This window comes from Glycine max, chromosome 4, assembly GCF_000004515.6.
Source record: "Glycine max cultivar Williams 82 chromosome 4, Glycine_max_v4.0, whole genome shotgun sequence".
NCBI classification, from domain to species: Eukaryota; Viridiplantae; Streptophyta; class Magnoliopsida; order Fabales; family Fabaceae; genus Glycine; species Glycine max.
The window spans coordinates 1,889,093-1,906,536 of record NC_016091.4 but is presented as its reverse complement, the minus strand read 5'-3'; the positions used below and the strand labels follow the sequence as shown (position 1 = coordinate 1,906,536).

General features: G+C 29.5%; 1 protein-coding gene across 2 annotated transcripts; it reads left to right on the top strand.

The window, feature by feature from the left end:
• The first annotated feature begins 8,640 nt into the window (after positions 1-8,640).
• Positions 8,641-13,685, top strand: LOC100780634 (protein PSK SIMULATOR 2). Of its 2 annotated transcripts, none has more exons than XM_003523500.5 (13): positions 8,641-8,981; positions 9,154-9,384; positions 9,647-9,960; positions 10,044-10,136; positions 10,250-10,340; positions 10,654-10,747; positions 11,108-11,205; positions 11,366-11,435; positions 12,113-12,210; positions 12,286-12,402; positions 12,554-12,630; positions 12,784-12,828; positions 12,929-13,685. In XM_003523500.5, the coding sequence occupies exons 2-13, from the start codon at positions 9,160-9,162 to the stop codon at positions 13,419-13,421; spliced, it is 1,815 nt and encodes a 604-aa protein (XP_003523548.2). In that variant the 5' UTR covers positions 8,641-8,981; positions 9,154-9,159; the 3' UTR covers positions 13,422-13,685. The 2 variants fall into 2 exon arrangements, with proteins under 2 accessions (XP_003523548.2, XP_006577966.2); XM_006577903.4 differs by having other exon boundaries at positions 8,643-8,981; positions 9,073-9,384.
• Positions 13,686-17,444: the final 3,759 nt, after the last annotated feature.

Genomic DNA, 17,444 nt, shown 5'->3' with positions numbered 1-17,444 from the left:
ACCCCACTTTTCTCAACCTCCATTTACATTATTGCCCATCGCATCATTGCCTTCCCTATATTCGGTGCATTTTCTATCCACATCAGATCAAATGCAATCATAATTTCTTTTTTCTAATCTCTCCCATATGCTTATTGTTTCAAGTCTTTATGAAAATTTATTTTATATTTACAGTTTTTGTCAATGTTTTGCCGATGACATGACAACTCTTAATTTTTTACAATTACTAAACACATCTTAAACTATTAATAGTCGATCACTGAATATTAGCATATGATATGTTGGTATAATATTATTTTCATCTTCATAAAAATATATAATGATTAATAATTATTATCTTAATCTTGACATAATTTAATATTTATGTATTATATATATTTTTATCATATTTATTCATGAACATTCAATAAATTTTATACTTAATTATAGAAAATAACAAGAATTTTTTTAATAATTTAATGATAATACCCAACAAGTGATTTACCAATTTGACCTTTGATCCATTAATTCAGTTCTCGATCAAATTAATAATTGAATTGATTTTCATAACACTAATTTTTTATCCTCTAAGTTTCATTTAAATGATTTCGATTTTTTTTTATCAATCTTTTGTTAAAAATTGTTTTTGTTAATATGATGGTGACACAAATTTTGATATGTCATTGACATGACGTGATAATGTGACATATAAAAATAAGATAATAGGTTGTCAAAATGTTATAATATGATTAGAACAAGACACTCAAAACTCAAAGACCGCTAAGGACATGTTTAGGGTGGTTTCTCTTTTAATTTTGAAATTTCCAAAAACCAAAATCAATTTTGAGTTTTTAGTTTCAATTTATTTTTTGTTTTTTAAAAGATGTTACAAATTGAAAATGGATAAAATGAGTCAATTTTTTTTACCTTATCTAACTCCATTATAAAATAATGATGATGGTGGAGGTAACAATGGTGGGAGTGACGACGATGTTGGTGGTGGAAGCAATGAGATAACAATGGTGATAACAATTGTGGGGTGAAATAGTGTGGTGGCGAAGATATTGGTGGAGTGAAATAGTGTTGGTGGAGGTGGTTGTGACGGAATGATGATAGTAGTGGTGGTGACGGTAACACTGATAGTGTTAATAGTAGGAGTGAAATGATGATTATGATAATAATATGTTTCTTAAAACTAATAATCAAATTCACAAAACCTTTTCATTTTATTTTGAAAATAAATGTAAATCTATTTCAAAATTGATACTGATAATATTATTAGTAATATTAATATATTAATTGATAAAGGCATGCACATGGTTAGTAGGAAGAAAATCACTAAACTCATAGATGTTAGTGGGCTGGAAGTGCGAATTGCTAAACATCAAAACACTAATTTATTGGAAAAATTGGTTTTGGATCTATTGCAACTTGATTCGAATCACCTTCGGGCATCATTGAATAAAGCAAAGTATGTTAAGAAAGGGCAACTTTTGTTCACCCCAAAGAGAAAGGATGGCTCGCCAGTGTCCAATGCAATTTGTAAAAGCGATTAAATTGCTCAAAGATGGTTTCAATTTTAAGATTGGAGATGGTGAATCAATGTTTCTTTTTTATCACTGACTAGCAAAGGAGTCTATTGGTAGTAAAATTCCTTTACTCCATATTGTTGATACATGTTTGGGCATTGAAGATGTTTGATAGTTGGATAGGTGGCATTTGGAAGAGTTGGCCAGTGCTCTAACTACGAAAATTTCTGTCTTATTTCGAGTATCAAGCTAGTTACTATACAGAGGGTTTTGATGTTAGAATTTTAGAAAATTCTTATAAAATATCATTGGAAACATATAATCATAAATTATAGTTTTAAGAATATCTCAATTCATAATTATTGATCAAAATAAATGCAGCAGAATCTAAAGAACAGTTACAAATAATTGATTTCATGATTTCTTTGAACCAAAACATCTTATTTAAGAGAAGCTGTTTGTTGATTTGATGTATTAAAGATTATAATTATATATCAGATTTTAATATAATATGTAGTCCACATTAATTAATTAATTAATTAAAAATTATAAAATTCCTGACATTTGGAAGTCTGTATTAAGAAGGAATGTATAATTGGAGTTTATTTAGTTCAAAGTGCTTATGCTTTCCTGAATGGGTCGATTCAAAATTTGGAGGAGGTTGTGCCCTTGTCATGGATTTGGAAGCTTGCTGCTCCAGCTAATGGTCATATTTTTTTTTGGGCAATTTTGTAGACGAACAATCCTAGCCAGACAAGTTATGCATGATAGGGGTATTATGGATGATACAATGTGACCGAGATGTGGTAGTGTGGATGAGAACATTACTCATTGCATTTTTAATGTCATGTAGCCAAATATATATCGGAAAGATGCAGAATTCTTGTGCAAATAGCTGATGTGGATGATGAGTCTCTTCATAAGTGGCTCCATCATCAAACTCTTAAGTTTGGTGTGCTTGTCCCAAACTATTTGTTGCATTCTTTGGACCTCGAGGAACAATGTGGTTTTTGATGGTGTTACGATCCCTTGTCAGATAGTTTTATCACAAATTCATGTGTTGCACTCCTATGTGATGTAGGTTTTCAATTGTGATGAAAGGACTAAAAGAAGAGCTAATCAATGAAGGATCTCTTGGGCCACATCCAATAAATCTCTCTTTTATATATATATATATATATATATGAGAAGGGATTCACTGATTAACTTTTCATTTTTATCATTCATTTTTTTAAGATTTAACCATTATTCTTTTTTTTAAAAAAATGAATAACAATGATGAATAGTTGGAGTAAGTGTCTCTATATATATAAGAGACATTATAACTTTCATTTTCAAAACAAAGAAATTCATTACTTTGATGATTAAGTATTGTTGTTGGTGCTAAGGGTCGAAGGTTTTAATCTTATTTATTTAACATTTTGATAATTTATTTTTCTATTTTGCATCACGTTACACCAGCATCAAGTCAATGTCATGCATAAGAACCACCATGCATTTAACTCATTTTTCTAAAAGTCATTTTCTTAAGTTGTTCATGTTCTAAACAAATTAGTTATCGTGAGTGTAAAATAAATACAAAGTTTTTTAGGCAAATGTTGGCCCAAATTTTCAAGGCAATGAACAAAATTTGTGTCTATTTAATAATTTAAACAATCATTTTAAAACAAAAGATGATCAAAATATGTGAAGACCAATATAAATGAAAGAACGTTTCTATTGTTTTATTTTTTTAACTTTATTTAAATTAATAAAACAGAATTTTAGTCCCTTATTTTGTTGTTTTTCAAGTTTAATCCTCGAGTTTAAAATGTTTTACTTTAATTTGTTAAAGTATGAGTTATACTAAATTGGTTATTTTGTCAAAATTTATCACATTAATTTAACTAATTTGGTGTAGCAAGACAAAAATTTAAAGATATTATGTCAATCAAAACTAACACTATTAATGCAAATAAAATTGGAAGGACGAAAATAAGAAAAAAAAAACATTAAATTACAGTAAAAATATATATTTAAGTATAAAATCAATGGGTGCTTATTTCTGAATGTTTATTTGAGAAAATGTATTTAAACATTACGTAGATAAGTATAACATATTTTAATATAAAAAATGATGAATTAATGCTTTACTGTTTTAATGATACATTAATGTATCTAATGTTTACCGTACACGCAATTCTCCATATATACTTTTGTAAATGTAATCTTACATTATAAAGAACATAATACTACTATTCACCCAAAAAAAGAAGAAGAGCATATACATTTAATGAAATTAATGTTTACATTAATGACTTACTATTGATATACTCAATGTAACTAGCATTCATGGCACACGCAGCATATTCCAAAAAAAGAAATTTCATACGCAAGTGTAAAAGAATATTTTAACTTTTATAAAATTCAAATCATTAGTCGGCAGTTGCGGGAGCTTAGAAAGCTTTGAGACCAAGTTGGAAAGGATGCAATAAGGCTGTGTGGAAATAAATGTAACATCCAGATTCATCTTGACTTATGACTTGTGAATAAATATTTTATTTTAAATTAGTATGTTCACAACACCAAGTACGTAGAGAATGACATTGCTTTAGCTTAATTGATGGTAATAAATATATTCACATATTTTCTTTAATTATTTTTACCTATATAAAATCCACATAAAAATAAATTATGTTTTTAATTAATATTTAGTAGTAAAAATATAGATATCATATTTAAAAAAATACAAATGTTTTGAAATATTATTGTAGTAAGAATATTTTATATTAAAAACATAGATAATTTATTTTAAAAATACTGAAATATTTATCATCCAAAATAAAATACAAATTTTTAAAATATAAAATAGATGTAAATTAAAATCAATAATTAAATAAAAGAATGTGCATTGTAAAAAAATGAAGTTTGCATAATTGTATAAAATGCGTATATAAGAAATGTATTGTTAATCATAGTAAATTACTTAATACTATCTATTTTTATTTTACTTTTAATTCTGATATATTGTCAATATAAAATACTATTGATTAGTTATAAAATTAAATTTTAAATTGATTATTACACAAAACAATATTTTTATTTATATAACAGTATAAAATTTACATTGTTAAATGTTAATACATTATAATTAAATCTTTCATTTTTTCTATTTAAAATTTTTAATCTTCATAATTTTATCTTGTTTAAGTTTATCAAATGATGTGTATTATTTTTTGGCCACCATGATTGTAAATATGATTGAGGTGGATCACCTTTAATTAAATTTCATCTTCCAATCATATTTTTTTATTTATAAAACTTAAACTTGGATACATTATTTAAAGTTTTTAACTTATTTTAACTTGGACCAAAAACGTATTACGTGTATTATATTGATGCCCATTTTGATCTTCATTATCTTGAAATATATTTTACAAGCTAAGTTTTAAAATAATAAGAAAAATCATAACAATTTCATTTACAGTTTTTTTATACTAAATTTTATGTTAATTACTTTTTTTTTTGTTTAGTAATAACTTTTTACAACAATTTTTATATATGAAATTTGTGCATTTAATAAATATTGTATATATTTCATTTAATTATAATAGACTTAATTACTTTTTTAGTCCTTGATGATATGTTTTTTTAGTTTTTGAAATTTAAAAATGTTTTTCTATTTCATGAATTTTGACAATTTTCTTTTTTTTAGTCTTTGACACAATAAATTGATAATTTATGACGATTTTTTTTAGTATTATGACAATTTTAAAATACAAATTCAAACAATTAAAAAATAAAAACTAATTTATGAAAATTAAAAATGACCACAAAGTATCAATTTATTCCATTAGAGACTTAAAAAAATAATTTGTCAAAATTTAAGAAAAAAAACAATTTTAAATTTTAGGGACTAAAAAAACACACATCCCAAATTTAGAGACTAAAACATTAATTAAATTTTGTTTAAAACTAGTTTTGATATCAAAGACCAATTTTTATACTTATTTTAAAATTTGTTGAAACTAGTATGTAAGAAAATGGTTTAATTTTTCAAATTAATTGCATTTTAAAATTATCATAAAATATTAAAAATTCCTCACAAAATATTAAATACTGTCATAAAGTGTTAATTTATTATATTAAGGCCTAAAGAAATAATTTATCAAAAGTCATGAACTAAAAAAAACATTTTTAAATTTTAAGAACTAAAAAAGACACACACTAAATTTAAGAACTAAAACAATAGTTAAACCATTATAATATTAAATAAGATTTGTTAATGTAACCGCATTTAGATAAAACTTAACATATTTATTTTAAAAATCAAACTGTGGAATTTGTTAACGTAAACTTAACGAATTATAACTTCAATTTTTTTTATAAATATTGTCAATATACTTCTTCTAAAACACTAGTGAATATACTTTAAGAAATTAAGTACTGTATTAAATTAATATCACATTTAATTATACAATATAAGTTACTTAATAAATACAATATTTAATGCTTTTGCACAACAAGTTTTGTGTATCTACTAGATTTTAGTCTTGTGCTTTATACATGTTTGTTTATATTATATATTATATATTTTTAATATTTTTTATGGCATATATGTAAATAAAATAATATTTTAAAAATATTATAATATGATAAATTATTTATTATTAATTCTTATTTTAAAAAATATTTTTAAAATGTTTGTCTAAATATCTACAAAAATTATTATTCTTAATTAAGAGTTTGCTAATTAACTCATTTTTTTTAGTTTGGGGTGCATCACCAACTTGTACTTAAAAAATTCAATTCTTGCTATGCTGGGTGATGAAAACATCTTCAAACGCCTTAGATTTTTTTTCTCATTTATATTGTCATAATATGACCTCAAAAAGGATGTGTTTAAGTTTGAATCCTTTGGATAACACTCAAGTTTGGTATTTTTTATGAAAATAATTCTTAATAAGACTTTACTTACTTTTTAATTGAATTTTAAATTAATTATAATTATTTTTCTCTTGATGAACTGAGAAAAAAAAGAAAGAAAATGTCAAGTATAATAAGTAGATTGGAAATTTGTCTTTTGGTTTGATATTATTTATCAACCAGGTATATAAATCTCCCTTAAATAAGCTACCACCATTATCATTCCCAATAACAACTCGCTAAATTTGTTTTGCATCATGGCAATCTCTCAACAAATGCATGTTTCTTGATCTCTTTAAGCACAAGGTACACTAGTGGAGGATCCAAGACCAAGAGTTAGCGAGAACAAATTATCTAAAAAAAACATTTATTTTAATCCCTCTAAATAATTTTAAGGTTTAGTTTTAGTATTTCTAATTTTTTTTTATCATTTTTTGTTTCTCTAGTTTTGAAATGCAATCCTAAAAGTATTATCTAAATAATTTTTTGTCCTCATATAAAGTGTTATATAAAACACTCTGAGGAGTAAAAGTGATTTATTTTAAAATTAGATGGACAAAAAATGGATATAAATTTTTAAAAAGACTAAAATTGAACTTAAAAAATTTTATAAGGAAAAAATAATTCTATAAAATAGAATGAAATGTCTTTTCGATTAAGTGTAAAAGAAACAAAACATAAGAAAGACCCAATGAAACCTCCTAACATTAGTCTTGAGAGATTCTAAAGATTTGTCAAATGGCAAATATGATATTCAGGTTTTTTTTTATAAAAAAAATATGTTGTTTGGATACTTATAAATTTGATAAAAAAAGAGTCTCAAAAGCTTGAAAGAAAACATAAATCAAAATAATAAATATTATCAAGTGTCCTAAAGACCCCTGTTCGTATTTCAAAAAGAAAAACTATATTAAGTACTATCTATTATGCATTTATTAAACAGAATGTCTTTTAATTTGTTTATAAAACGTAAATGAATCTGACAAAAAAACGTACACGAGAGCCTTTTTATATTTTATAATACTTTTTCCTTTCAATTTTTTTATAATACTTTTTTTTGACATATTATATTTTATAATACTTCAGACTCAAATTCAATATCTGACGTTTCATTTCATGAACAGCAGCCGTTAGTCAATGCAAAAATACTATTTTTTTAATGAATTTAAGAAAAATATTCCTATTATATGTAGAAGAGATATAATATATTGGAAAGAATTGAATCAACACACCTGCAATTTCCACTTAATAACTTAATTAATTAAACTGATTAGAGGGGACAGAGCTTCCTTCATTTGTAAAGATTTCATAGATTTCTTGATATATATATATATATAGAGGCTTGGCTGTATGGGCAGACATATGTGGAGGGAGATGTTAGGAAGTCTTACATCATCTTTTCTCATTTTCTCATTTCTCTGGTTGAGTGTAGCTTATATTTCCTTAATCCTCGCTTTGTGGTGACATAAAAGAAAAGTCCACGGACCATATTTTTCTCTAATTTGTGTTTTGCTCACGTTTCGAATGAATTCAAGAACATATTCAAAGAAATTCTGACCGAAAGCGGGAATGGTTAAATGTAGATGCTAAATCATCAATTTCATTGGTTGAAAGACGTATACCTCAGCCCCCGTTGCAGAAATCTTCGGTGTGTAGTACGAAGGTTGCTGATATTACTACTGCACAACTGTCAAAGATTCAACCACAACTCAAGGACGACCAACTTTCCAAAACTAAACTAGATTCCTTAAAAATTAGTTCTAAAGGCTCATCTGATGATGACATTGTTGGGTCTGATGATGACATTGTTGTATATACATTACACTATTAGTCTTCGTTCCCAGGATTTCGTTTTTGGAAGAAAAAATTAAATACATTAGTTAAAGATATGATACATTTCTTTATTAAAGATATGATACTTTTATTTTTTTATTCTCTTGTATCACTTTAATATTTAATCGTTTCAATTTCCTATAAGTTTCATCACTTCCACCAGTTTTTTTTATCAACCAGAGTGTCATCATCTCATGAAATTAACTACTGTATTTTTTTCTTCCAAAAACGAAATCCTGTGAACGAAGACTAATAGTGTAATGTATATACAACAAAGTATGTTATTGAATATATCTAAAAATGTTGTAATAAGTACAGAATTAAGGTAGTTGATAGGAATGTTAATTAGGGTGGTTTGGTCCACGTAGTGCTGCGTTTTCATGTTTTAATGTTTGATGCAATACACAGTACTACACGGGGCACACATAGTCGTCGTTGGCATTCATTGTTGGGGTGCCACGTCTAGTCAAACTACTCCATTTCATTCCAACCCCAGCAAGCATTCTATTTCCGCGTTTTCTCTCTTTTCATTAATTGCTTACTTTTACTATTTTATTCGTTCAACCGTATGAAATCAATGAATGAATGTCATCAACAACATCTTATGTTTTTAGTCAAACCCCAGAGTCGTAAATTCTCGGCGACTTTTCCCTTTTTCATACCTCCTTACCATTCCCATGCCCTCCTTTTCTAATCTCATTTTCCTTCTCCATTTCAAACACTCTCTGTAAATAGGTACGCTCCGATTCTGAAACTTGGAATCGTTCTGTATTACCCTGGTTTGTTGAACTTTAATGTTTAAACTCTTTTTTTCTTTTTTGCGCAGGTGTTGGGTTTTTAATTTTTGTCTTGTGTTGCATTTTTTTTATTTATTTTTTCTGATAATTGGTGACATTTTTTGAGGAAGATAATAATGGGAGCGGTTTGTTCGGCTGGTATGGTGGAGAAAAATGGTGAACTTGGAGGGAAGAGTTTGGGGCTTTCTGGGAAGCTTAAGAAGGAAAATAGCTTTGTGAATCGGAGAGAAGCTTTTTCAGATTCAAGGTCTAATAGTGGTCACTCTAGAAAGCAAAAGAAGCACGATACTGGGTTTTCCCATGAACTTGGTTTATCGTCTCCTTCACCTGGGGGGAAACAGGTGTGTTTTCACTCTGCTTGCATTGTTTGTATGTTTTTTATTTGGATGGTTGAAAATGTTTACAATATGCATATCTTTAAGATTATTTCTGTTATACCTGAATTGGATGTTGAAGGAAATTACATTGATGCCTGCAATGTCTGAAACTCTGAATGGACAATTATGAATAATTTAATATATTAGTGACATTTCATATTATGTTAGGGAATTTCTGAATTGGAATTTTAATGGTTCATGATTGATGTCTCTTTTTCTTTCATAGGTGAGTCAGAGGGGTTCTATTCTGGGAAAAGCAGGCGAGAGAGCAGTGGAAGTTCTGGACACAATTGGAAGTGGCATGCCTAAGTTAAACACTAATAGCGGGTTTGTCTCTGGCACAACTTCTAGAGGGAATAAGATATCAATACTGGCATTTGAAGTAGCTAATACAATAACCAAAGGAACAATTTTGTTTCAATCACTTTCTGAAGAAAACATTCAGTTCCTTAAAAATGAGGTGTTACAATCGGAGGGGGTTCAGCTATTAGTATCAACTGATGTGAAGAAGTTAATAGCTCTTGCTGAGGCTGACAAAAGGTTCTAGCTTGTTCAATGAATAGTATGCTTGTTGTCATTGCTTTTTATGTTCTTTATCCTGATTTTTTGGGGGAAATTTGTAGGGAAGAACTCAATGTCTTCTCAAGGGAAGTGACTAGATTTGGAAATATGTGTAAAGATCCACAGTGGCACAACCTAGACAGATATTTCTCAAGGTGAGTTTCCATGTGCATTGCTTATGACAAGATTATGCTAACCTATCTTGATTGAATTAGCTGATTACAATCACAAACATTTCACATTATAATCTTTGTCAAAAAAATATCAGATTAGATTTGGATGTCCTGGATGACAAACAATATCAGGTAGAGGCAGAAAAGACAATGCAGGAGTTTACCAGCCTAGTTCGGAATACTTCTGTAAGCTCATTGACATTTCAAATAAAGTTCTGCATATTTTTAAATCTCCTCAGTGAACCGATGACTGAGTAAAGTTGTTGTCATCATTTTGGTTTCTTGAATGTATACTGCATGATTTTGATTCATGGATCTCTGGTGTTACCTATATGCAGTTTTTAGGCATACTGTCAGCTGTATTTATATCGGTTCATATTATTTATGTTATTTTGTTTCCTACTTCTGATATGCTTTCTAAGTTCTTTATCGGTTAAAATTAGGTTTTCCAATTGAATTTTTTAGCAGTTCTAATGACATGTTTCCTCCTTTTATGTAGGAATTATACCATGAGTTAAATGCTTATGAACGTTTTGAACAAGATTATCTGCAAAAGATTAAGGAAATGGAGTCCTTAAACCTTCCTCTAAAAGGTTAGAAACATCATATAGTTTTCCCGAATGTTTTTCCAAATAATATTTTGTATTGTAATGGCAATTTTAGTTTTTTTTTCTTCCTTTATTTGCTCAGTTTGGTATATTATCTAAGTATTTGAGATGGAGTATATAATAATCTCACAAACAAAAAAATTATTGGTTTATAAGATTTGTTACCCACTGTTATGAGCCAGCAAAGTCATTTTTCAGCTGAAATATATTCTCATTATTGGTGGCCTTAAAAGTAGTTTCAGTTGACTTGTTTTCATTTTCAGTACATACTATCAGCTGGATTGCAAATTTAATTCTGCTGAAATTAACTAGTGTTTGACAGCTACATTCTCTTTACAATTTTAGGGGAGAGTATCACAATGTTTCAAAGTGAGCTAAAGCACCAAAGAAAGCTTGTGAGGAGCTTGAAAAAGAAGTCTCTTTGGTCCAGAACTTTGGAAGAGGTATATTATTATCAATGAATAATTCTTAATTTGCATCGATTATTGTTGAATTCAGTATTTCCTCATGTTTCCTTCTTTTTAAGTGTAGAAGTGAACGTTTTATAGCTGCAAATTTACAACAATGGACTTACTTAGTTGAAATTGAATTTTCTTGTTGCAGATAGTTGAAAAGCTCGTTGATATTGTTACCTATATACATCAAGCAATTTATCTGTTCCTTGGAAATCATGGTATGAGATTGTATCTCTTATGAATCAAAAACCAATGCTGTACATAATATAGCTATAGCATATGCATCTCTTCATGCGCAAGGAGTCTAGGAAGTAACTTAGGGTTTGAAGTCTGAACTTGTTCTTTTAATCTTGCGCCTACTCTTTTTATTGAAAAAACAAAACAAATCACATGCCTTCTAACTGTATGAAATGATTCTCTGTAAAGCAAACCGACTGCAGATTAATTTTTTCAATCTTTTGTATGCTCTTGTTTTCTATTCAATTGTAACTTGAAATAACCAGCTGCATTTCTCTGTGGTAGAGTTGAAATTAGAGACATCATATGCATATTTACAAAGAAAATATACCCTTGAAATCAAACACTTCATATTGTCTATTGTAAAATTTATTGCCAAAGCTCATTTTGGAAACATGGTATATATCCCTTACAACAAAAAGTTATGTGAATTCTAATCAGTTGAATGAGATTTCAACTGATCTGCTCCTAAATAATATTTTTTTTTCTTGGATTAGCTTATTGAGTAAAAGCATTTGAGAAAAATGAATTCCTTAATTATTTATGTTTGTTTTCAAGTCATGTATTGACTTGTATGAAAATCTACGTTTCGTGTGCTATCTGTCATGTAGATCGTTGGCAGGTCATAAGAACTTGTGAAATTGTGGATTCATGGCAGGTACAGCTGCAACTAAGCACAGTGACGGTCCTGAAAGACTAGGGGAAGCTGGTCTTGCACTGCACTATGCTAACATCATCAGTCAGATAAATATGATTGTATGTATCATGATGATAAATTTTTAATGACCTCACCTATAGATGTTTTTGATAAAACAATTTTGTTTACATCAGGCATCTCGCCCAACTGCTCTTCCTCCAAACACCCGAGACACATTGTATCATGGTTTGCCCAACAATATTAAGGCTGCTCTTCCATCCCAGTTGCAAACCGTTGCTGACATGAAAGAGGTACACCCCCACTCCACCAGATATCCACTGCCTTTCATTTTCTAGTCCTATTTATGTGTCATTTTTTGGGGGGCTTAGTCACACCTACTTCATGAAGATAGGGTTTTATTTCATTTTGAATTATGTTAAATGACATAGCAATTTTCTGTAGCTCTCCATCACTCAGATCAAAGCTGAAATGGAAAAGATTCTTCAGTGGCTTGCACCACTTGCCACAAATACAGTCAAGTAAGTAAGATATGTAATATATTTGTTTGAATTTCACTTATACTTGCTCTTTTTTCCCCCTCTCCTTGCTGGTTTTATTTCCTTTTATGAAAATAGGCTAAAACTCCCTGCAATTGCTTATGCATTTGTTTTCTCTTTTAATATTCCTGACAGAGCACATCAAGGTTTCGGATGGGTAGGTGAATGGGCAAACACAAGGTTAGCTGTAAACTTGGAGTATTCTCTCATCATATACTAATTGTGTTTACATGTGCAATTGGAAGGAAACCTAATGATAACTTTTTTTCTGATATTGCAGTAATGACTCTGGCGATAACACCTCCAAAGAAAATAACCTGATTCGCCTGCAGACACTTTATTACGCTGATAAGAGGAAGATAGATGTTTACATCATTGAATTGTTGGCATGGCTTCACCATTTGATTAGCTCTGTAAAATCTAGACAGAATACCTTGAGACCAATGCCTACACGGTCTCCTCCAAAGGGACACGAACTTCAGTCTAAGATGCGACAGTTATTAATTCTATCTGTGGATAGTAGCAACAAGCCGTTGGGAACTCAAATTTCTCATGAGGATAGGAGATTATTGGAGGATGTTATTGCAAGGAAAAAGAACCCTGGACTTAGCAAAAGCGAGGATCTTGGTTTGGCTAAGAAAAGACAAGTCAAACATTTGCAAGTGACCAAAAGTGCTGGGAGTTCACCTGCCAAGGAATTCTTCGGTACAAGACTCGTCTTTAACCACCAAAACTATAACGTTTTGGATATTATGGATGGGTTGGGTTACTGAAAACTTCATCTACACTCAATCGTTGTTCTCACTTCTCACCTCTCACTTGTTTTTCTGCTGGAATTCTTGCTTAGGGATAATATTCAACATTCATTTCTATACAACTCTAGTTATGTACATATCTATATCTATATGAACGACTAACGCTGGATTCATTTAACTTTATAAATTACTTTTGTACAGGGGATGAGGAAAATAGTTGAATTCCTTTTATTGTTCAATTTATTATTTTTTTGGTGAATACATTCTCTATTTTTGTTGTCACTTGCTGCTGTTTTTTCCCCTTCTTTTTTCCTTTTGGTGCTTCATGAATCTTCCCATTGCTCTAATTGCAATGAAAGAAGATATACTTCACAAAAAATTACCTGCGACAATAAAAAAGCATCAAAATATTAAACACTAAATTTTATATTTCAAAATATGAGTAACATTTTATTAAAACTACGAGGATAATAAATGAATAACTTTCACTTTAAACCTAAACTAGAGGTGTTATCATAGTAATCTTTAGAATCAGAAAATCATGAGCGTGTTTATAACAACTTAAATTATTCATTTTAGCTGTTTTGTTTAAAAACATTTGCTCAAATTTACATTTTTTTTTTAAAAATAATAAGTTGATTTTATTCATATGGACATTTTTAGCTTTTGATTAGTATTTTTTAACGGTTTTTTCTTTCACTCAAACATGATAATTCCAAATTACCCTCAATTTACCACTAAGTTGTTGTTCCCAGTGATATTGAGTTTTTTTGTTAAGTAATATCTTGAGCTTGTGACTTCGCACCAATGTGATAAAAAAAATTACCCTTAATTTTTCAAGCAACTTTTTTCCTTAGTTTCATGCATATCCTAAATTTGCAACTACAAGCAAGAACAAAATTAAGATGTTATAAACAATAAGAAGTAAAAGAAAAAGTTGTTGCAATTATAAGAATTAAGAAAATAATTATGCTATAAATTATTTTCAACTTATTTTAATGAATATTTCAGTCATCATACAATTACTTAAATATATAATCAAGGTGTTTATTTAAATGCGCCTAATATAATGGACTTTTGGAGGACACTAGTCGTAACGCACAGCAACGCATTTCACAACGCAATGGGCTGACAAATTTGGATCTAAGTTTTAGTAGTTGGACTTTGTGTCTTTTTAATCAGCGATTGCCGGTGCACACGGTATCTCCTTTCTTGTCTGTAGAACTTAGTTTTCTTGGTAACAAGTAAGCGACCTATAAAGAAATCAAATCGTAAGTCTCTCTGCATGAAAATTAAATTTCAACCAGCTATGTCGTCCATTTATAAGTTAACTTAGGTAAGTTATCTACTTTATTTTGCCATCCTTTAATTAATTAAGAATAACTTTTACCAATAATCATGCAATTTGTTTTGCCTACCCAATCAACCATATTTGTACCCTAGCATGAGCCATGCTTGTAGGGCTGACAGCTAACGTTTATACAAGATATACGCAAGCGAGGAGTTTGTCACGATTGCACACTACAAAAGCTTGCTGTAGGGAAATAGCAATCTTGATACAAATTTATATTATTAGCATAAATACCAACTTCAAATTGGCCTGCCTGCTTTTTGCATCGTCTTGATGTCATCCACAGTGTTGGAAGCAAGGGAAAGATTGGTGGTTGCTTAAACATTGTTATCACTTCAATCCCTCTTCGATCAATTCATGGTATATGACAAACCAAATGTGGCCGTTTTATTTGGATTATCGTAAAGATGAACAAAAAAACTAGGCTATATTAGAATCTATGACGAAAGCTTGAACATAATTCGCTTATTTGTACATCACTTTCAGCTTGGGTTTCCAGCTCATTCTAATTCTTCTCTTTGGATTTCTTTTTTCATTTCTTTTAACTCTGAAACCAGTTCTTGAAAACTTTGAACTTCATTAGGATTAAAGTTTTATTAACACCCATGAAAATAAACAAAAAGTAGTTATATATAATTTTCTCTGTTTCTGCTCTTGTCTACATAAATAATTGAACCAAATATTTCTAACTTTTCTTTTATTAAAAAGGATTTTAGGTAAATAAATTTCCAAGAATTTGGTTTTAACAAGTATGACCAAGAATAAGAGAAATCAAGGAGAACCCCCTCAAACTTGGCGCGGAAGCAAGAAATTGTTAGGTGATTTGGGACTATTATTATCCTTACTAACCTTTACACAATATATAATTAAGTGTTATTATTTTTTTCTTATAAATTGAAAATTTTGAATATATGTTATATAGGAATTAGTGAAGACGATAGACAAAAAGTAATCCCGACTATGTAGAGAGATCTCTGAAGTCACGATGTCTATGTGCTTTAAGACTTATATAAATCGGGTGGAGGATATATAAAGCCTTGGTAAGCACTTTTGGATTACCTTAATTCTCTTGAACAAAAACCAAACCCACCCAATTCCATGTGTTTGGTTTTAGATTGTAGCAAATGCAGGATTGTAGGACAAGAATATTAGTGTGCTGAGACTGTCAAAGATCACGCAGGCTGTTGAGGTGGAATGTGCAATCATGTTAGAAATAATTGGAGCCATGTTAATTCAGCAGCAGTATAGGTTAAACTGAGCTATCTGAAGTGATTTATGTTTAGATTTTTTTTTAATCAAAAACAGATTTGTGGTAAATTTTTGGATAAAATTCTCACTAACACTGAAGTTACCAATTTTCACTTTTAGTCAAATGTGCTTTTAGAATTTAGAAACAAACATGATTCTGAAAAACAACTAAACATGATTACTTTCTACAAAATGCCATTGAACACTAATAAAGGTAAGTTTGGGGATCACAAAGCGATCTCCCATAAACTTCAGTTGGTATGATCTAGCTAGCTAGCATACCAAAATACAACACCTACTATTGAATTGAAATTAAGATACGAGTGTTTGGATCAGCCTTGAGGTTTGGACACATTGACACCTGAACTCACAGGGTGTTGATTGCCCTTACCTTGGTGCTTTTATACTTTATTGACAGATGTAGTCTTCCATCACTCAGGTTCTTGACTTCTATTCAAAAGAAATATTAAATAAAGATCACTAAGGTCTTTCAGTACAAATAGATTATATAGATAGCAGAAATCAATCGGATCTTGAATGAGCTAAGGAGAGCTCTGTGACCAAAGTGTCATCTACATAAACCAAGATATTTACAAGTCTAATACAGGCTCTAATGAACAATGACAGGTTACATTGGTTTGAGACAAATCCAAATTGGTGTGTTGGCTATAGTTTCTCAAACATGAAACACATGACCTTACTTTAACATCATATTTATCATAGAAATGTTCTTGCAGATATGCCATGTTACAACGTATCTCCAAAGATGGAGCGAGGTAAGATTGTCTAAGGGTCAGATGAAAAAAAATGTATGAAAGGAGGGAAAGTTAAGAAAAAAAATTATTTTTTGAGAAGGAAAATAAATTCCTTCACTTTACGGGCAACTTCAAACATAAGACGCCCTCCTTTACTTCAATTCATAAGAACCATCACAACCAAATCAAATATATATAAATCATAACTCATAAGATACATTTTGCTGGGCCGGCAGTTTAATTTATACTAGAAATTAGAGTACAACCACGCTTTTTTTCCTTGGAAGTCATCTACGTTGGTGCAACTAATCATGAAAAAAAGCAAGCATGTAAAATGCCAGGCGAGCTTTTAAAATTATGAAAATCACATTAACTAGGTCATTATCCTTCTGAAAACGTACGTACAGAAGTTCGTGGTGCTAATTGATGCCGAATATGATAAGATGAGGTCATTTTTTTTGTCTTTAATTGGGAAGGGCAATACAAAATGTTTAATATAGTTTGTTCAATCTTTCTTTATGATAACGATGTAATTTTATTAAAAGGTATATTCCTTTATGTAAACCCAAAAAAGAAAGAGGGGGCAAAGTATATATAGAATGGAGCGAGGGAGATAAATAAAGTGCTTTGCGACGAAATTTTATTTTGTCCATATATATATAGAATTGGACCTCTTTTTATTCCCCT